The following is a 22,635-nucleotide window of genomic DNA, read 5'->3' as shown; positions in this document are numbered from 1 at the left end:
ACCACCATCCAGGGATCTAAACAGTCCGTTTAGTTGAGACATGTGCATCTTCTCCAACCGCGTCCACTGCGTTAGGTGCTCTTAATGTGGCCTCTACATCACTAAGGCAAAGCGTAGACCACGTAACTGAGGAAGACCCGCACACTGCTCTTGATAGCTATCTGCACTCGCAGCAGTGTCATTTTAACTCCTCTACCCATTCCTACATAGGTCTGTCTACTCTTGGTCTTCTCCACTGTCAGGGTGAAGCAAAGTTCAAAATAGAAGAACAACATCTCATATTCCATCGGAGCAGTCTGCAACCCAATGGAAAGAACATTGGCATTTCTAATTTCAAGCAATTTACCCACTGCTCTCTCCTTCTGGTCCACATGGGTTTCTTCCACCTCCACCACTTTTTCCGATCCCTACCCTGATCATCCATTCATTCTCCTTGCCCTCCTGGCTCCATTTGCCCACCTGGTTCCACCCATCTCCAGCTAGTCCCTGCCTCACCTCTCTCTCTCGCCCCTTTCCACTGGCCACCTTCTCTCTAATCTGATGCAGGGTCTCAACCTGAAACATCAACTATCTCTTTGCCTCCACAGATGCTGCTCATTCTGCGGAATTCCTCTACAGTTTCCTTTGTTGATTAAATTGCTCTGTCTTCCTATTCCTACCTTTGCTAGTGCACAGCATAGATGGTAAACCAGAGATTACTAACTACCCTTGAAGTCCTACTTTTTAACCCTCTACACAACTCCCCAAATTCACTCTGCAGGATCTCATCTTTTTTCTACCTATGTCATTAGCACCAGGTAGACACCAATCTCTGGCAGCTTGCCCTCTCCTTCGAGAATATTCTATAACCACTCACAATTACTTACATACATATTCACAGCAAACATAAGCTATCATTATCAACAGCAGTTTTTCCACATATTCATCTTTTAGACTATTAGACTTTAGCAATCCAGCCCAGAAGCAGGTCCTTCTGCTCACTGAGACTGCACCAACCCGTGATCACCCCATACACTAACACTATCCTACACACCTGTGGGCACTATCCTACAGCATCCTGTGGGTGCTATCTGTACGTTCTCCCTGTGATGTGTGGGTTTTCTCCAGGTGCCTCGGTTTCCTCCTACACTTCAAAGATGTACAGGTTTGTTACATGAAAATGTTAACCTACAAACCTGCACGTCTTTGGAATGTGGGAGGAAACAGGAGCACCCGGAGAAAACCTACACAGTCACAGGGATAACGTACAAACTCCGTACAGACAGCACCCTAGTCAGGATCGAATCCGAGTCTCTGGTGCTTTGTAAGGCAGCAACTCTACCACTGCACTACTGTGCCATATATATCAGTCACTGATATATGTTTCAAATCTTCACCAGTCATTGACCTACATTATATCACATTGGCATTCACTGGCTGGCATTACTGAACCTTAACCATAATGCATGGTATGAGAGCACAGTGATTTAAGAGTCAATCACAATGAAGGCTTTTGATCTGAAAAATAGATTTAGTAATGTGATAATATTTTTTGGCTTGTCATCGCATGTCATGCTGGGCATAAACAAGGATTGTTAATTTTGCTAAATGAAATCCCCACTGGAAAATAGTGAGTGGACAAGATGTGCAAAAATGTTATAATCTTTCCAGTTTATTTGTCACTGACTCTTGACTATTTTTGCACGTAAATCCAAACATCGCTCAAGGGTCTGCAACAATTAACTTGAACGATTTCAGCACTGTGCCTGTCTTCTCCACCCACCTATCAACATGACACATTTTCACTGCACACCAATTATTATACTTCTTCACCATGCTAATGTTTCACATCTTCGCTGTTTGCTGACTAATCTTCAACTATGTCACCTCGCAGTGAACAGCTTCACCATTCACTCGCTTGTTAAAAATTGGCAACAGTTACTGACAAATTGTTAGACAGGTTTATTGGCCATTGAATCACATTATACATCTTTGTTCCTCACTGATTATTGTTCTCAATCTTCTGACTAATAAATACTACTTCCTATTTCTGCTCATGATCAAGTGCCCTACACAGACGTATATACATTAAGGAATATACCACCTCCCGATAAGAAATGTTTATTTATTGACAGGCAGGTTTCTCCCTTCCCCATTGCAATTTCTGCCTTATTCACATAGTGTTAAGACCCTTGTTTAAAGTGCTGGCCCCGTATACCTGAAACACAGTGATGATCGCAGCAGTAAAGGTGTCAAAGTTGGTTGGAGGTGTACCTTCTTCGAAGTTGAATCTAAGATGAAAAGAACAAGTGAAAGGATTTGAAGGTTCACGGAGAAGCAGAAAACAGCATCAATCATTTGCTTATCTTTAAAGGAATGTCAGGGATTGACAGCACAGAAGCTGTCCATTCAGTCATCGTCCATCCACCCATACAGTCATCAATCCTACATAATTCCCATTTTTAAATTTCATCCATTCCCTCTGGATTCTACCAGAGACCTGCGTACTAGGGGTAGTTTACAGTCACCAATTATCCTACCAACCCGTACGTACATCATTGGGATGTGGAAGGAAACTGGAGTTACTGGGGAAAAGCCCACATGGCGACTGGGAGAATGTGTGAATGCCACACCGAAAACACCCGAGGTAAGGACTCCAGTGCTGTGCAGGGGAGATAGTTGGCAGATAGAGGTGAGGGGGAGAGGTGAACAAGTGAAAGGTGGAGCCAGCTGCACCATTAGTCTGGATATTCTACAACATGAAACTTGCCTCTTGACTCATCAACCTCCCGCCATCTGCAAGGCATAAGTCTGGAGTGTGATGGAATAGTCTCCAATAATGTTTCAGCTGCCAAGTCCCATTCACAATGCAGCCTATTCTAATGGTTGCCCTTACATTATATTAAACAGTTACGGCCATGACGATAATGCATGCTGACTGCACAGTACCATCCACTGGGAAGCACGACAACAACTTGTCAAGACATTAGAGGAGCTACTTCCTCTACCCATAACCTCCATCACATGAAAAATCATGTTTAGTCTTTTCTTTGACTGGGTAGCACGCAACAAAAAGATTTTCACTGTACCTCACTACCTGTGACAATAATAAACTAAACTAAACTAAACAACACTAAGCTAAACAGCAGGCAGGACGGCACGGTGGCACAGTAATAGATTTGCTGCCTTGCAGCGGCAGAGGCCCAGTTTCGATCCTGACTACGGGTGCTGTGTGTACGAAGCTTGTACGTTCTCCCTGTGACTGTGTGGGTTTTCTCCGGGTGCTCCGGTTCCCTCCCACACTGCAAAGATGTGTAGGTTTGGTGGTTAATTGGCTTCTGCAAATTGTCCCTAGTATCTAGGATAGAACTAGTGTAATGGTGATCGTGGACAGTGCGGACTCGGTGGGTGGAGGACCTGTTCCCATGCTGTATCTCTAAATTAAACTAAACCTTCACTTTCAAGATCCAATCCAAACTGTACACCATCCTTTTCTGATCAGTTATCGTTCATCTTTAAAGTCCTGTGCTTCCCTAACTAACAGAACGTGGCACCTTCACCAACCCCATAGCAATACAAAGCAGGTCTCCCATTCCCTTTCAAGGACAGATAGAGGTGGGTAATTAATGTCAAAAACACATCTCAAAATACCCCATTTAACAACATGCAATAGTCTTTTCAGCTGAGTGAGTTGCCATTTATTCAAACATTTTAGTGAGCAGAATGGTGAGTGGAGAATGGATGGCTTGCTGAAGCTGCTGAGTTTGGTTGGGAAGAATGGGCTGAGAGTTGAGGGATAAATATGATGAGAAATGGATTTGATGATGAGATGAGAAAGGGGAGGGGTGGGTGGGGGAGAAATGGAATGTGAAGAAAGGTGTGCAAGTGAGTTATGCCCCTGTCCCACTTAGGAAACCTGAACGGAAACCTCTGGAGACTTTGCGCCCCACCCAAGGTTTCCGTGCGGTTCCTGGAGGTTGCAGGTGGTTGCCGGAGGTTGCAGTTAATGGAAGCAGGTAGGGAGACTGACAAAACCTCCGGGAACCGCACGGAAACCTTGGGTGGTGCGCAAAGTCTCCAGAGGTTTCAGTTCAGGTTTCCTGAGTGGGACAGGGGCATAAGTGGGACAGGGGCATTAGAGGGACAAGGAAGTTGGCACTAACATCCTTTAAGAGCAAGTGGAGTTGGAACAAGCTGAGCTGATATTCAGATCAACAGATTGTGCGGGGAATACTCACTGACCACCAAACAGCTGCATTCCCAGCAGAGCGAACACAACAATGAAGAGGAAGAGGAGGAACAGGAGGCTGAGGATGGATTTCATCGAGCTCATTAAGGAAACTACAAGGTTCCGCAAAGATGCCCAGTACCTTGGGAAGAGAAAGCAATAGGATTATCAGAGGCAAACAAAATACAGACAATGACAGGTGATACACAACTGCAGCTGCTATTTGAGGAACCAATAAGAACATGTGTTAGGAGGCGGTGAGGATCTGGTCACAGTTTAGGAGAGAGCCAATGATGAACTGTAACTGTGGCAACCAGTGAAAAATGGTGTCAGTGTGTGGGGACCAGTGAGAAATGGTGCCAGTGTGCAGGAACCAGTGAAGAACTAAAGCCAGTGTGTAGGCACCAGCGAGATATGGTGCCAGTGTGGGAACCAGCGAGGAACTGGTGCCAGTGCGTGAGAACCAGTGAGGAACTGGGCCAGTGCATGAGAACCAGTGAGGAATTGTGCCAGTGCATGAGAACCAGTGAGGAACTGGGGCAGTGCATGAGAACCAGTGAGGAACTGGGCCAGTGCGTGAGAACCAGTGAGGAACTGGGGCAGTGCATGAGAACCAGTGAGGAACTGGGCCAGTGTGTGGGGACCAGTGAGGAACAGGTGCCAGTATGTGGGAAACAGTGAGGTACTAGCACCTGTATGTCGGAATCAGTGAGGAGCTGGAGCAAGTGTGTGGGAACCAGTGAGGTACTGGAGCCAGCGTTAGAACCAGTGCCAGGGTGGGAACCAGAGAAGAGTTGATGTCAATGTGTAGGATCCAGTGAGGAGTTGGTGTTAGTGTGCAGGGACTAGCAAAGTGTTGATGTCAGTGTAAGTCTTAAATCTGAATAAAACAAATAAAAAGGCATGTCTTGACTTGTCAATGATAGATTAAAAAGCTAGTAAAGCTTGTGACAGTAATCCAGTGGCGGCTAGTTTTGGTTTCAAATAATATATAGCACATTAAGACAAAAAAAAAAAAACAGGATAAGTGGCTATTGGGAGAATTTAAAGGTAGTATTTAATTAGGTTGACGTCCTCAGAAAGAAGCAGTAAGCCTGAGAATTGGGAACGTTTCTGAATTCAGCAGAGGAGGTTAATGGCATTGATAAGGTAGCAAACTGTATAGATATGTAAAAAGGAACCAGTTAACAATAGTTTATGTGGGTCCCCTACAAACTGAGAAGAGAAATAATGTTGAGTCAGGAGAAAATGGTGAAGGAATTAGACAGAGATGTGTACATGTCTTCAAGGAGGAGAAAGTGAAACCCTCACGGAAGTAGTAGCGAACAGCAAGCCCAGACCGCAAAACGAGATCAAAGAAATGTTAGTATTAGTAAATAATTAGTATTGGAGAAAATTAATCAGACTCAAAGGAAAGACATTTCTAGGACCTAATAAACATACTAAAGGGGTGATAGAGGTAACCATGGAGACAGTGGATTCACTGGTTGTCATCTTCCGAGATTTCCTAATTTTACGGACAATTCCCACAGATTTGAAGGGAAGCAAATAATTAAGAAAACCTACAATTTAAGAATGAAAGAAGTGAAAAAAACGGGGGGGGGGGGGGGGAAATAGACCAGTTAATCTGTCGTCAGTAACAAGGGAAATGTTGGAATCCATCGAGAAAGAAGTTGATAATAGATACCCACAACTGGAAACAATTAAACCAGTTTTACAATATGATTGGAGCTTTCATTGGCAGGATCTATTGTAGATTGGACATGAAGTGAAGCAGTTGCTACAGTGTATTTGGGCTTTCAGAAGGTCTTTGATAAATTGACAGACAAGGAATTATTCAACAGAATTATTCTGCAAAGTATTTGGGGGTAATATACAAGGGTGAAGCCAGGATTGATTAACTGATTAAACAGAAGAATTAACAAGTCATTTTCAGACTTGGACAGCTTGTGGTTTGCTCCAGGGATCAGTGCAATGACCCCACCTGTTAAACCTATATTAAATATCAGGTTGAGGAGAGGTGTAATGTATTCATTTGTTGACAGTACAAACTGGCAGTGTGGACTGTGAGGAGAATGCAAAGAGCTTTCACAAATACGGCCGACATCCTTTTTAACGAGGATGTTGTCAGGACTAGAGGGTGTGAGCTACGGGGAGAGGTTGAGGAGGCTGGGTCTCTATTCCTTGGAGCGCAGGAGGATGAGGTGTGACCTTATAGAGGTGGAAAAATCATGAGAGGAATAGATCGGGTAGATGCACAGAGGCTCTTGCCCAGAGTAGGTGAATCGAGGACCAGAGGACATGGTTTAAGGTGAAGGGGAAATGATTTAACAGGAAACTGAAGGGTAACCTTTTCACACAAAGTGTGGAACAAGCTGCCAGAGGAGGTAGTTGAGGCTGGGACTATAGAAACATAGAAATTAGGTGCAGGAGTAGGCCATTCGGCCCTTCGCGCCTGCACCGCCATTCAATATGATCATGGCTGATCATCCAACTCAGTATCCCGTACCTGCCTTCTCTCCATACCCTCTGATCCCCTTAGCCACAAGGGCCACATCTAACTCCCTCTTAAATATAGCCAATAAACTGGCCTCGACTACCCTCTGTGGCAGGGAGTTCCAGAGATTCACCACTCTCTGTGTGAAAAAAGTTCTTCTCATCTCGGTTTTAAAGGATTTCCCCCTTATCCTTAAGCTGTGACCCCTTGTCCTGGACTTCCCCAACATCGGGAGCAATCTTCCTGCATCTAGCTATCCCAACATTTAATCATCAGGATTGGAGGGATATGGACCAAATGCAGGCCATTGGGACTAGTGTAGCTGGGACCTGTTGGCCGGTGTGGGCAAATTGGGCTGAAGGGCCTGCTTCCACACTGTAAGACTCTGTGACCAGGTTAAGTGAATAGGTGAGGTCATGGCTGATGGAATATTTTTTTGTCAACATTTTTTTTTAAAGTGGACTATTTTTCAATGCTGATAGTTGGAAAGGTCCAGGTGTTCCAGGGGTCCTGGATATTCCACATTAATCACAAACAGATGCAGCAAGCAACTAGGAGGGCCTTTTTGCAAGTACATTTGAGTCTTGTTCTAACTATATAGGGAGACACAAGAGACTGCAGTTGCGGGAACCTTGTGCAAAAGCAAACTGCTGAAGGAACTCAGCGGGTCAGGCAACGTCGGAGGGGGAAATGGGACAGACGACCATTCAGGTTAGGACACTACTTCGGGCTGATGGAGTTAGAGGGGGGACAGCTGGAGGAAGAGGTGGGGCAAGAGCTGGCAAGTGATGGGCAGATCCAGGTAAGGAGAGATTGATGGGCAGATGAGTCAGGTGAAAAGGAGAAAATTTGGAGATCGTAACGAAAGATGGAGGTGATAAGTGGAGAAAATAACGGTTCAAATGATGGAATCTGATAAGAAAAGGTGGGAATGAACCAGAAAGCGTGGGGGGGGGGGGGGGGGGGGTTGGAGGATAGAAGGCCTGGGTGGGATGGGGGAGAAAATTGAGGACCAGAAGAAGGGAAAGATGGGTGATGAGTGGATGGAGGACAAGGGGAAAGCAACTGGTGATGGGAGGAGAAGCTGGTAAATGAGATGGGGCGAGGGTTAATCTGAAATTGAGAATTCAACGCTCAGGATACTCAAGCGGAATATGACGTGCTGTTCGTCCTGTTTTGGTGTGGTCTCACTCTGGCAGTGAAGGAGGTCAGTCAGACAGATCGGCATGGGAATGGGAAGGAGAGGCTAGCAGCTAGGATTTCCAGTCGGCCATGGTGGACTCAGGGCAAGTGTTTGGCAAAATGGTCACCTAGTTTATGTTTGATCTCACTTGTGAACAGGAGGCCACATTGAAAGCACCAAATGCAATAGTTATGGCAGAGGGAGGTGTATCTAAACCTCTGACTTACCTGGAAGGGTTGTTTAGATCCCTGAGAGGAGGAATTAGGATCAGCCCTTCCCATCTACCCAGCTCCCTCCCCACCGTCCATAAAAGCCTTTCTTTCCATTCCCCATGCCCCAGTCCATCCTCCGACTCCTTCACTCCATTGGTCTGAAGCGTTGTCTGTCCATTTCCCTCCGCAGATGCTGCCTGACCTGCTGAGTTCCTCACCCATTCGCTCATTGCCCACCACTCCCTCCCTATTTTTCTCTCCCTCTCATTCCCATCTACCCACCATCCCTCCCTCTGGTTCTACATTTTATTCTCACTTTCCTTCCTTATCGGATTCTACCATTTGTTCCCTTTTGTCTTCTCCATGTATCATCTCCATTTTTGGTCACTATCTCCTCCCCTCTCTGCCCCACCTGACTCATCTGGCAATAAACCCTCCTTACTTAGATTCACCTATCACTTCCAACTTAATTTTAGTTTAGTTTAGTTTAGAGATACAGCACGGAAACAGGCCCTTCGGCTCACCGAGTACGCGCCGACCTGCGATCCCTGCACACTAACACACACACTTGGGACAATTTACAATTTTACCGAAGCCAATTAGCCTATAAACCTGTGCGTCTTTGGAATGTGGGAGGAAACCGGAGCTCCTGGAGAAAACCCACGTAGGTCACGGGGATAATGTACAAACAGCACCCGTGGTCAGGATTGAACCCGGGTCTCTGATGCCTGACATCAGGCAGCCCTTGTCCCACCCTTTCTCCTTACCTCTTATTCCCAGCTATTGCCCCTCCATGCCATCAGTCTGAAGAAGGGTCCCGACCTGAAATGTCCTCTGTCCATTTCTTTCATTAAATGCTCCCAAACCGACTGAGTGTGGATTATATTGTGACCTGATCAGACCCCATGTGAAAGTCTGCAAGCAGGCATGAATCCACTCTTCATAAGGATGCGCAAGTTTGCAGTAAAGGGAGTGCAGCAAAGGTTCACCAATGGTGCATTTGTCGTATGTGGAGAGATGAAGCAAACTTAAATCTGCACTCATTTGAGTTTTGAAGACTTATGGAGGTTTAGCCTATTCCCGTTCTGCCTTTCGTGTTTTATATAATGCTCTAACTAGTATGGAGCTGGAATGAAATATGTAACTGCTGGAAATACTCAACTGTCACCATCTACAGAGAGAAAAAAAATGACGACATTTCAGGTGGCTAACCTTTCATCAGAAATAAAAGTTAGAAGCCCAATGTGTTTTAAGTTGTGGAGAAGAGGGGCGGGAATGTCAGAGCCCAAGTGGGACAAGTTGATAGAAGGGTTGATGGAACCACTTGAGAGATAGAGCAAGTGCTTAGTGATCTTAGCGGATCTATCTGGAGAGGTAGAAATTGCAGATAAATGAGAACAGAAGAAGGAGAAATAGATACTGCTGGAAAAGAGATAAGAACATCTCATTTTCTGAAATCTGAAATAAAAAAGAGATCTAAAATGTAGCAGGTGAGGCAGCAGCTCTGGGAAGGAATAAACAGAGTTACGGTCAAAGTTCCAGTTTTGGTACCAAATGGAAAGGTTGATTATCTGAAATTGTTGTAGTCAATCTGGAGTCCTTAGGGCCACAATATGCCTAGTTGGAAAATGACATGCCTCTCCTCACTTACAGTGTGGGAGGCCAGAAGGATCAGAGTAGGAAATAAACTGCTAGAAGAACTCGTCGGGCCAGGCACCAACCGTGGAGAGAACTGGACTGACAACTTTACAGGGTTGGGACTCTTAGAACATAGGCCCACTGAGTTCCACCAGCTCTTTGCTTTTTGCTCAAGATTCCAGCATCCGATTAGAAATGGTCCCAATGTTGGGAAGCAGCGAGGAGCCAAGGCTTTTGTGGTTACTATGGGTGGCTACAATCCTAAGAGAAAGTGAGAACCAGACTCCAATGTAAAGAAACTAGTGAGGAGATGGCAGAAAAATATGGTGGAACCGGTACATGGGAACCATTGAAGGACAGATTCCTTTGTGTGCAAATCAGTTAAGAGTTCATTCCAAAGTGGGCAATCCAGGGAAGATCTAGTCCCTCTGTGCTGGGAGTAGTGAAGCACTTTTGTTTGTGTATGGACACCTTAGTGATTGCAGGACCAATGTATGGAGACCAGTGGGATACTGGTACCACTGTGAGTTTACCAGTGGGGTGCTTGTGGTAGATGGGAGGAACCAGTGAGGAGCTGGACCCAGTATGTGATCGAATCAGTAAGAACAGCTGTCTACTTTGAGAAATTAGTGAGGAGTGCGTGTTAGTGCGCAGGTAAATATTGTGGAGCTAATATACCTGGGCACACCAAATGAGGAGCAGCGTTAAGCAATGAAGAGCTATCGTAGGGGACTGTATTTTCCGTATTTCCTTACAACAGAAATCCATGCTAGTCCAAAGAGGATTCCTTTTCCCCACCAATTTTCCCTGTCATCTATTCCCCACACTCTCATCAGCTCCCCCAAACTGAGCCAGTGAAGAGTCTATACCACTCTGTGGTAAGGAGTTGGAAGGTGATGTCAATGGGGTCCACCACTCGCCTGTGACTAGTGGTGTGCCTCAAGGATCAGTGCCATGCCCATAGCTGTTTGTGGTTCATATCAGTGATTTGGGTGAGAATGTACAAGGCATAATTCGACAATTTGTAGATGACACTAAAATAGGTGGTGCTGTGGATATTTAAGATGGTTATCAAAAATGACAGCAGGGTCTTGATAAGTAGGGCAATTGGGCTTATGAATAACTAATAGAGTTTAATGCAGATAAGAGCGAGGTGTTACATTTTGGGAAGTCAAACCAGGGGGACCTTCACAATGGTGGGGGCCCGGGAGGTGTTGCAGAGCAGAGGGATCTAGGAGCATAGGTATGCAGTTCCATGAACGTGGATGAAAGTGGCATCAGGGTGGTAAAGAAGGCCTTCGCTACCTTGGTCCTCATCAGTCAGGGGGGTTTGGGCATTATGATACAGTTGCACAAGATATTGGTTAGGCCACACTAGGAGTACTGTTCTGTTTAGGTCACCCTGCTATAGGAAGGATGTCATTAAGCTGGAAAAAATGCAGATAAGATATACGAAGATATTGCCAGGGCCCAAGGGCCTGCGCTATGGGGAAAGGTTGGACAGGCTAGGACTTTATTCCTTGAAGCGCAGGAGGCTGAGGGGTGATGTGGAGGTATATACAATCATGAGGGGAATAGATAGGGTGAATGAACAGAGTTTTTTTTACCCAGGGCAGGGGATTCAAGGAACTGTGAACATGGCTTTAAGGTGATGAGGACAAAATTTAACAGGAATCCAAGGGGTAACCTTTTTCTCACAGAAGATGGTAGGTGTATGGAATGCGCTGCCAGAGGAAGTGGTTGAGGCAGGTACTATAACAGCATTTAAAAATGCACTTGGACAAGTACTGTATATGGATGGAAAAGGTTTACAAGGATATGAGTCAAATGCAGACAAAAGGGACTTCCTTAGATGGGGCATCTTGGTCAGCATGGACAAGTTGGGCTGAAGGGTCTGTTTCACACTCCATGACTCAACATTCTGTTTCCAGCACACACACTAGATATAACTGATAGAGACAAATTAACCTACTAGCCAGCGTGTCATTGGGATGCGGGAGGAAACCAGAGCATCCAGCGGATCATGCCAACTCCACAAACATTATGTTGGAATTGAACCCAGGCTGCTGGAGCTGAGTCAGTAGGTCCCTTTGCTGCACCACTGTGACACTAGGGAGGAAATGATGCCACTGTGGATAAGCAGTGAAGGATTAATACTTCCAATAAAGAGCTAGTACCAGTGTGTGGGATCCAGAAAGCAGTTGCTGCCTCTGTGGGTTAACTAAGTGTGAAGAGCTAACTATGTTCTATGGGATCCAGCAAGGAGCTGTTGCTATCATCTACTCTGCTGTTGTTTTGTGCATCAATGGATGTTCACAATTTCCACATTGTGCTGCATCTATTTTGTTCTAGTCAGCTGGTGAAAATCCCCTTCAAGCCCCTTTACATCTTCCTCTCTACTCACCATCCCACCTAGTTTAATATCATCAACAAACTTGGAAATGTTTGGTCCCATCATCCATGTTATTGATGCAGATTGTGAATATCTGGAGCCCCAGGTATTCCTGCAGTATCCCCACAAACCCATGTCGGACCTGTTTATTTTCAACCTTTGTTTTCTATTTAACCAATTCTTAATTCATGTCAGTGTATTATCCCTGATTCCGCCCGCTCTAATCTTGCTGACGAACCTTATCAAAGTGGGACCTTATCAAAAACCTTCGAAGAATCCAAATAAATCACAGCCACAAGTTCCCCTCAACCCATTTTGTGAGTTACATCCTCAAACTTTCCAGACGATGAGAAAAACATTTAGTGCGAATCAAAAAGCTGCAGATACGGGAAATCCAATAAAATAAATGGAAAATTCTACAAATATTCAGTAGGCCAGGCCGCATCTGTGGGAAGAGAAACAGGGTTAACAGTAAGTTGAAGACCAAATGTCAGAACTCAAAAGGAAACAGAAGAAACTAGTTGAGCTGCAGTGAGAGTGGGCATGTTGCAGTCTTCTGAACTTCATATTGAATTCTACAACTTTAGGTAACTTGATTTCTGTCTATGGCAGTTATCCACCTGGTATGTCAGCTGGACAAAGGAGCTAGTTATTGATTTCAGGAGGCCAGGTGATGTACATGCCCCAACCAGCATCAATGATGCCAAAGTGGAGATGGTCAAGAGGTTCAAGTTCCTGGGGTAAATATCACCAACAATTCATCTGGGTCCAACCCAATTGATGTTACAGCCAATAAAACACACCAACACCTTTAATAACTCAGAAGATTATGGAGGTTCAGCATGTCTCCCATGGCTCGTACTAATTTCTACAAATGCACCTCGGAAAGCTTACTATTGGGATGCGTCGCAGCTTGGTTTGGGAACAGTTGTGCCCAAGTCCGCAGGAAATTGCAGAGAATTGTGGATGTAGCTCAAAGCATCACACACACTAGCCTTCCCTAATCAATTCCATCTACATTTCACATTGCTTAGTGAAAGCAGTCAACATAATCAAAGACTTTTGTCATCCCTGGTCATTCTCTCTTCTCCCCTCTCACATCAGGTAGAAGATACAAACAGCTTGAAATCTGCCAGCATGTACTGTACCATCAGATTCTGGAACACCTTCTTCCTCACTATTATCAGACTACTGAATGTAGACACAAAATTCTGGAGTAACTCAACGGGTCAGGCAGCATCTCTGGAGAAAAAGAACAGGTGATGTTTTGGGTCGAGACCCTTCTTCAGACCCTGAAGAGTTTGAAGAAGGGTGTTGAACCGAATCGTCACCTATTCCTTTTCTCCAGAGATGCTGCCTGACCTGTTGAGTTACTCCAGCATTTTGTGCCTAACTTCGGTGTAAACCAGCATCTGCAGTTCCTTCCTACACAGTCTACTGAATAGTTCTCCCATATGCCAGGGTACCATCCCGATCTTCCAACCTAGCTCATTGTGGACTACACTTTTTACCTGTCACTATAATGCTATAAGGCTTGATTATACCCCAGTATAGCAAGATTTTATTTGAGTGGATAAAACAGACAAAAGCTTTTCACTTTATCTTGGTACATGCGACAATAATAAGCCAATACCAATACCACGTCGGCTCAGCTTGTTTGATTTTTTTATTCTTGATTTTGTCTTTTTACTTGGTAACTTCAATATTTCCTCTCAATCTCTAACTGATGTCACTCACAGCATGGTACCCTGGTTTTACAGCATCAGAGACACAGCCTTCCACTACTCCATGCAGCTAAACAAACTTATTTTGTCTCACTTCCAGTTCTGATGTAGGATCTTTGACCTGAAGTTCTGATTCTGTTTCACTTCACACACTTGCGGTATGACCTGCTGAATATTTCCAGTATTCCCTCTTGTAATTTTGCTTTCATACATCCATGTCGTCTCTGTACAATAGCTATTCTTCTATTACAATCCACATTCCCTGCTACTAAAGCTGAGCCATCAGGTTGGGAGTTTCCTGCCTTCTTGCTCCTTAAATAGGGAGATCACCTTTGCTCCCTTTAATCCACAGGAATTATTCCAGAATCTATGGAAATATTGAATGAAATCCAGGGCATTTACTCCATTTTCACCTCTGGGGAAACGATTATCATCTCCTTTTGATTTATTTACCTTTAGTTTATTTTTATTAATCAATATTTATTTCCTTCAGTTCCTCATTCTCGCTGGATCTTTATTCTCTGGTGCTTCTGCAAGTTTGTTTTTTGCCTTGTTCCATGAAGGCAGGCCGCAGTAACGGTTCAATTCCTAGCTTCCCTATTGAAAGTTCCAGTCAGCAGCAGCTGCCAGAGTGTGGGAACAATTGAGAGGGTGGTCCCTGCGTGGGAGGTCTGACACAAGCCCTTGGTCTAGTCTCTACTTACTTTGTGATCTTGAAAATTCGGAGTAATCTCAACGCGCGGAGCACGCTGATGCCAAATGATGTTTCTGGCCGAATTACCGTCCATACCACGTCAAATATACTGCCGATAATAACCTGCTGAGCAAAGGATCGAATTAGAGATGGACACCAGGACATCGATTGGGATGTAGATTGGGATACAAGTCTGGAGAGACAATGATAGACTTGGTACAGTCTAGGACATGGGCTGAGACATAGACTGCAATATGGACCAGGGTACAGGACATGAGAGGGTTGAGGTAAATACAGTGATGCAGGCTGCACTCTGACTGAAACAGACTGGGATACACAGCACAGGCAGATGCACAGATTGGGATAAAGAATGAAATACAAGCTGGAAGACAGGATGAGACACCCTTGGGGGAACAGACAAGTAGATAGGCCTGGAGAGAGACTGGCAAACAGACCTGCCTGCAGACTTAATAAATAACAGCATTAGCGTGAAAGCTTTGCCATGACATGGACGTATCTGATACCAGATTGTACTGCAAGGACCTGCCACCCGCCAGATCAAACAGTATAACTGATCCACCACACATTAACACACACAGTGAGTTCTAATACCTGCAAAAAAAGACCACTGTACACCTGGAATAACAGCATACAATGCTGGATGGAAAAAGGGAGAAAGAACAAGAGTTTTCTGCCTGTCTCCTGTGTGTTTGTCTTTGAGCGAATGCATGGCCAAGCTCAGATTGTGAGTTGGATTCTCCCTGCGTGTCCACCTGTCTGAGTGTCAATGTCCAGGCATCAAGGCCTGGTCACGAGACGCATTGCCACTGGACCCACAGTAGACCTCACAGGGTTGAGTCCGCACGGAAGCAGTTCCATTTTTAAATAAATCACACACAAGCAACCTTCGCTCCTCAACATGACCTTCATACCTCGTGTACAGCGCCAACAGAAACAGATCTGTATGTTGTCTGTTCCATCACACAAGGAAGTCAGAGGCTCTAATGATTACATTGTTCCCCTGGATGGGCAGCCAGCAACTGACAGGAGATAGTCAGCTCAAATCACAAGGAGTAAAACTCTGATCATCCACTATCTCTTCAGTAAGAAATCCGGATGATTTAGCATCTGGTTTACCAGGTGATGGTTGCAATCCTCACATTAATACATAGTCGAGAGAGGCAGCAACATCAAGTTCCAGGGTGTGCATGTCTCTGAAGATCTGTCATGTGACAGCACTCAAGGGACATTAGTGTACAACTCTGTAGTTCTGCAAAGGTGGCAGCACAGGTAGTTAAGGTGGTGAAAAAAAAATCAAATTACTAGCCATCATTAGCCAGAGCTAAAATGTTAGGGACGGGAGGTCAAATAGGTCAGGCCACAGTGTGTGCAGTTCTGTTCATCGCATTATATTAAGGACGTGATTGCTCCTGGAAGAACTTAGAGGATTTACCAAGATGTTGCTTGGGATAGAAGTTTAAATTATGAGGAGAGACTGGAAAGGCTGTGCTTATTTCTGCTGGAGAGATGGAGGCAGATGAGGGATATGATATGAGCAATATAAAATATAGTGAGAAACATTTCCCCAAAATGGAGATGTTTAAAACCTGGGGATGTTGGTTTAAAAGGAGAGTCGGAGAGAATCTGGGCAAATAGTTTTCTCATCCAGATGCCCGAGAATGTGAAGGACGCAGCTACTTTCACAATATTTAAGGAGGATTTGGAAGACCATTAAATTACCACGGCAGAAGAGGCTCCAGATCAAGTGCTAGTAAATGGGATTAGTATAGATTTGGAACAATGGTCAGAGTGAAGACCTTGTGTGGTGTATCTCTATAACTCTATCAGTCACTCGTATTATGCCTTTAAGATGCCAGATTTCATCCCACATATTTCTGAACATATCTGGTACATATATCATCTAGTATTAGGAGTTGATGATTGCAGGCACAGTCATATAATACTATGGGCTACATCAACACTCAGTAATGCAAGCTTCTCATTCCAGATACAATCAGTCAGTGTGTTTGGTATATTATTCCAAGCACAGTCACTGATTCTTATATATGTATATAATTGCAGATATAATATCTCACTGTTATGTATTTATGATTCCAGAAACTGTCACTATATATTATGTAATCATAATTCCTGACAGTCACACAATATAATGAGTTTATGATTTTAGACACTATGCCTCGGTACAATAGAGTTACATAAATAGACACAGTGGCTTTTTTCATTCAGGGACAGTCCCTTCATTTGTAACTTCAAGTGATGCCACTTATTATAAAGCATGGAACAGTGCAGCACATGAACTGGCCCTTCGGACCACAATGTCTTGGCCGAACATGATGGCAAATTAAACGAATCCCTTCTTCCTGTGCATGGTCCATGTCCCTCCATTTTCCGCTTATTAAGGTGCCTGTCTAAAAGCCTCTTAAATGCCATAATTATATTTGCTTCCGGCACTAACCCTGGCAGTGCATACCACAGACTACACAGCAGTCTCATTTAAAATGTTTGCCCTACGTGTCCCTTTTAAATTTTCTACCACTCACTATACAGCTGTGCTCTCCAGTGTTTGACTTCTCCACTCCAGGAAAAATATTCGACCCTTTCTATGCCTGTCATAATTTTATAAACTTCTATCAGGTCTCCCCTTAACCTCTGCTGCTCGAGAGAAAACAATCCAAGTTTATTCAACTTCTTATAGCTAATACCCTCTCATCCAGGCAGCCTCCGTCCGGGTAAAGATAGACACAAAGTGCTGGAGTAAGGCAGCATCTCTGGAGAAAATGGATAGGTGATGTTTCAGGTCGGGATCCTTCTTCAGACTGATTGGAGGGGGTGAGAACTGGAAGCAAGAAAAGAGCAGGACAAATCAGGGTCAGCAACAGATGACATCAGGGAGGCTCCGACAGGCCGATTGTTGGCTAAGGATGGTGTGATGCCAAGAAGGATGCATCGTTCCCAACTGTGGAACTGGTCAACTGACTTTTAGGAGAAGTGGAGAGAGGAGGAGTAATTATATAAGTTGCCGAAAATATTAGGTGCCTTCTTGAGGCAGGCTCTCTGTAGATCCCTTTGATAGTGGAATATCAATACCTGTGAGGACTGGGAAATGTTCACCACTTTCTGCAGCCTCCTTTGTTCTTGGTCATTTTTGTTACCAAACCATACTGTGATGCAACCAGTCAGTACGCTCTCTACTGTACATCAGCAGAAGTCCGATAAAGTATTTGGTGACATGCCCAATCTCCTCAAACCTCTGAGGAAAGAGATGTTGTCGATGAGGTTTCTTTGCGAGTGCATCAATGCGCTGGGCCAAGGAGAGATCACCTGAGCCAATGGCAAGATCACCAGAGACAGATCACCAGAGATGTGCTGGGCCCAGGACACATCACCAGAGATGCACACTCCAGGAACCCGAAGCTGTTGCATTTCTCTGCGACCATCGCACCAAAGAAGATGGTTCATGGACCTTCAGCTTTCCCTTCCTGAAGTCAACTATCAGCATATACTAAGAGAGGGTCATTGCGCAAAGAGACTTCAGGATCAGAGAAAATTCTGTGGCTACTTCCTCCTGCAGGTCCTCCCCAGGTTATGACAGGGCTTCGTTCCTGGGGACTGTTTGTAACCTGAATAGTTCAGCAATATATATAAAAACGGAGACCAACCAAGGGCAAAGTGTAATTAAACCAGGGGAAGTAATTCATTGCTGTGAACTGAGTTGTCCCATAGCGGCCTGCATCCCTGCAGCAGCTGGCAAATCCATCCCGCCGGTCTCCCACAGGATTGCTCGTGTGTATGGGCTTCATGCAAGTTGGGTGTTTAAAACATGGGGAGGACCTGTACACTGCTACCTCTGGTGATCGGAGGACGTGATACAAGAGTGTGGGTCATTGCCGTGAAGGTGCGATTCCGCAAGGATTGCTATATCATTATTCTGTGGGGGAACATTTAGACTTTAGAGATACAGTATGGGAACAGGCCCTTTGGCTCACCGAGTCCGTGCCGACCAATGATCGCCCCATCGCACAAGCACTATCCCACACTCTAGGAAGACCCACGCAGTCACAGGGGGAACGTACAAACTTCATACAGACAGCACCCATATTCAGGATTCAACACGGGTCTCTGGCGCTGTAAGGCAGCTACTCTACGGTACGCTACTGTGCCGCCCCAGTACCCCACTTGCAATTCAGGATATTCCTCAAACGTTGGTGAGAAGGATTTTTCAAAATCAAATCGTCTTAGTGTGCCTTTGCAAAATCTAAATCTTCTGCCTCTGCCAAGACTGGTGGTCTCTGTGTTTTATTCTGACTGCGTTTTGAAGTCTCAGTATGGGGCCATTTCAAAGCACAGTTAAAAGTCAACCACTTTGTTGTGCTTCTTGTATGAGCCAGACTGGTAATCAAAACAGATTTCCTTTCCTTGGAGGCCAGTCTTGTGCCAGATGGACATTTTTGTCAATCCGCCAGTTTCAGTCATCATTATTAATATCATATTTTTATGCTTAATTATTTAATAACAGTATTTAAATTCCCCTGCTGCCATGGAAGGATATGAACTCATGTTTCCAGACCATTACTCCAGCCCTCTGGATTACAGAGCAATAATTTAATCACCAAGCTACTGCTTCCCATAGATATCTGACAATAGACATCGTTACACAATTCCACAGGAAACGTATACCAGACGGAGTTATACAGAGGCACTGTAATATGAGGCCCAACACAGTCTTCCATTAATTCAGGAAGATTAACGCAGATAGTCAGGGAGTGCTACAGCCGTCACCCTACATTTCGGAAGCATCTGATACCAAGCACAGTCATAGAAACATAGAAACATAGAAAATAGGTGCAGGAGGAGGCCATTTGGCCCTTGGAGGCCATTCATTGTGATCATGGCTGATCATCCACAATCAGTAACCCGTGCCTGCCTTCTCCCCATATCCCTTGATTCCGCTAGCCCCTAGAACTCTATCTAACTCTCTTTTAAATTCATCCAGTGAATTGCCCTCCGCTGCCCTTTGTAGCAGAGAAGTCCACAAATTCACAACTCTCTGGGCAAAAAAGTTATTTCTCATCTAAGTTTTAAATGGTCTCCCCTTTATTCTTAGACTGTGGCCCCTGGTTCTGGACTCCCCCAACATTGGGAACATTTTTCCTGCATCTAGCTTGTCCAGTCATTTTATAATTTAATATGTTTCTGTAAGATAACCCCTCATCCTTCTAAATTCCAGTGAATTCCAGTGCTCGAGCACTAGTAGAGGAGAGTGCCAGTAACAACAATGCAACAGCAGCGTTCATGGTATGGCGGGATGCAATACTAGACAATGAGGCAGCATCCCATCAAAGATAGACACTAAATGCTGCAGTAACTCAGTGGGTCAGGCAGCATCTCTGGAGAAAAGGGAATAGGTGATGTATTTTAGTTCGAGACCCTTCTTCAGTCTGAGTCTGAAGAAGGGCCTCGACCCGAAGCGTCACCTATTCCCTTTTCTCCAGAGATGCTGCTTGGCCCACTCCAGCATTTTGCGTCTATTTGGGTGTAAACCAGCATCTACAGTTTCTTCCTAGGCAGTAACATTACATACCCAGTCTGTACTGAGGGATCCTGTTGAAATTCAAATAAAGCTGCAGATAAGGCAAATCTGAAATTAAAACAGAAACTGCTGGAAACACTCAGCAGGTCAGGCAGCATCTGTGGGAGAGAAACAGACTCAATGTTTCATGTCAGAGATTTTTTTGTCAGATGTCAGATGCTGCCAAACCTGGAATATTTCCAGCATTTTTTGTTATATTCTCTTGTTGAGCATAGCGACGGGACCTCAGGATCAGAAAGTACATTCATTCTCAGTATATAGATTTGATATCGGGTATAGTCACTCCTGATTCACATGGTCTGATAATTGATAAAGTCATGTAGCTCTTAACGTCACGGAAAGTCCCCAACTGCATTATCAAACAGAATTTGCTTCAGAGACAAGAGATTTTGGGTAAATAATCGAAAACTTGGTAATTAATTGGGAAAGGGAGAGAGATAAGAGAGAGGTACAGGGTGGGAATTGCAGAGCCTGGTGCCTTGACAACCAACGTCACAATGGCCGTTACTAGTACGATTAAATTCAGAGAGGATTCACAATTCAATGTTGGAAAAAACAAATAAATGAGAGAGAAGTCCTAAAGAAGGGGCAAGGCCAAGTAGAAATTTGAAAGTAAGATTAAGGACACACACATTCCCTTGAGGGATTCTGTTAACAGCTTTGCCCTGTTGATCTCATTCTACTGGAAATTTGTGTTTTTTGGTTTAGAGGATCACAGAATCGTACAGCACAGAAGCGGGCGGCCCTTTGGGCCATCTTGTCCGTGCCAGCTGTGATGCCCGTCTCCTTTAAACACATTTGCCAGCATATCCCTCTTCACCTTTCCCATCCAAGTACCTGTCCAAATGTCTCTTAAAATGTTGTACAGTAATTGTATCTGTCCCCACTGCCTCCTCTGGCAGATCGTATAACATATTCGCCACCCTCTATTTGAAAGAAACGTACCCCTCGGATCTCCCTTAAATTTCCCCCTCTCCTCACCTTAAACCTGTGCCCTCTAGTTCTAGACTCCCCTGCCCTAGGAAAAAGATTGTGACTACCCATCCTATGTATCTCATGGTTTTATAAACCTCTGAAAGGCCACCCCTCAGTCTCCTAAGTTCCAATGAGAATAAACCCAGCCTGTTCAGTATCTGCTTGTTACTACAGCCCGCCATTCCAAGCATCATCCTGGTGAATCTCTTCCACACTCTTTCTACAGCCACCACATCACTCCTGTGGTGCGGTGACCAGGACCCAACACTATTCTCCAAATACAGTTCCACAAATATTTTGTGCAGATGCAACATGATGTGCTTGAAAATGCCTAGAGCTGGCAAAATAATTTGCTACATGGCCGCAGTGTGGGGATCCTGAGCAGGAGTTGTTCCTGTGGACCATGTCAATGTCAGAGCTTGGTCACCAGGTCTCTGTGCAGGGGGGGGGGGGGGGGGGGGGGGGGGGGGGGGTGCAGTGAAACGCTGCCTGTTCATAGCTGGGAGAAACAGCAGAAACGGTCCCTGTGGTTTGAAGAATGAGCTGCTTTATAAGCTTTGTCACAAGCCACAAAATCAGCCAGTAGCTCTTCAGGCTCAGTTCCCCTGCTTGACGATCGCAATGCCTGTTGATTCTTTCCAAGACTTGTGGAATATTACCATCGTCTATAACTCCATGCTTTATCGTCTCCAATCTGGGAAAGGCAGCAATGCATAGAATCAAAGCTGAAGTGGATGAAACACACTGCAGCGCTTTGCCAATGCTGGACAGTGTGAACTGTTTTTATAGCCTTATTGATCTCCTCTGGAGGAATCTTCATTCCTTATGGACACAGAAAGGGAATATTAGACCTCCCACCTATGACATCCTCCTTAAGTGTCTTCTTGCTTGTACAGTGTGCGTATCAGGTTTGCTCCAGCCAGCAGCAATGACGTCAGGCTTTAGTTCAGCGCCTGGTGCTTGCATGAGAGTTGCTGCTATGTGTTTCCTCAGGAAGGCCTCTGCTCACTGACTATAGTGGTGAAACCAAGAGATTCCACATTCAGTCTGTCCTTGAAGACTTGTGGTATTTGTCGTGTCCAGCAGCTGCAGTGGTGGACAGGTCCTCTGGCACATTATGCTGTCTCTTCAGCCCTATACAGCCTTTGGCAGATTATAGTCATAGAGTCATACTGTGTGGAAACAGGCCCTTCTGCCCAACTTACCCACGCTGACTAACATGTCCAATTTATACTAGTCCCACCTGCCTTCGTTTGGCCCATATCCCTCTAAACCTGTCTTATTCATGTACCTGTCTAAACATTTCTTAAACATTGAGTTAGATAGTCCCTGCCACGGAGAACTGGAAACTATTACTGACACAGCAATACAATACCACATCTGCTTGAGCAGATTGTGAATCAGTTCTGCTGTTGCTGATGGGTCTCTGTTCTACATGGGTGCCCGGCATGAGCTGTGAACAAATACTCCAGGGTCCTTCTGTTCCTTCACATCACTCAATT

The 22,635-nt window shown here is 44.8% G+C and overlaps 1 protein-coding gene across 5 annotated transcripts in view; it reads right to left on the bottom strand.

Moving 5' to 3' along the window:
- cacna1e (calcium voltage-gated channel subunit alpha1 E) overlaps positions 1-22,635 on the bottom strand; it is a 188,751-nt gene that overhangs the window by 105,525 nt on the left and 60,591 nt on the right. For 4 of the 5 annotated variants that reach the window (XM_033028317.1, XM_033028318.1, XM_033028319.1 and 1 more), the window contains exons 12-14: positions 14,558-14,670; positions 4,218-4,349; positions 2,198-2,270 (exon numbers count right to left, since the gene is read on the bottom strand). In XM_033028317.1, the coding sequence (XP_032884208.1) occupies positions 2,198-2,270; positions 4,218-4,349; positions 14,558-14,670 (318 nt within the window). The remainder of the gene's footprint in view (positions 1-2,197; positions 2,271-4,217; positions 4,350-14,557; positions 14,671-22,635) is intronic. The other variant, XM_033028321.1, reaches the window with a different exon arrangement.

Source organism: Amblyraja radiata, chromosome 10 (genome assembly GCF_010909765.2).
Source record: "Amblyraja radiata isolate CabotCenter1 chromosome 10, sAmbRad1.1.pri, whole genome shotgun sequence".
Lineage (NCBI taxonomy): Eukaryota > Metazoa > Chordata > Chondrichthyes > Rajiformes > Rajidae > Amblyraja > Amblyraja radiata.
This window is presented reverse-complemented; position numbering and strand designations above follow the sequence as displayed.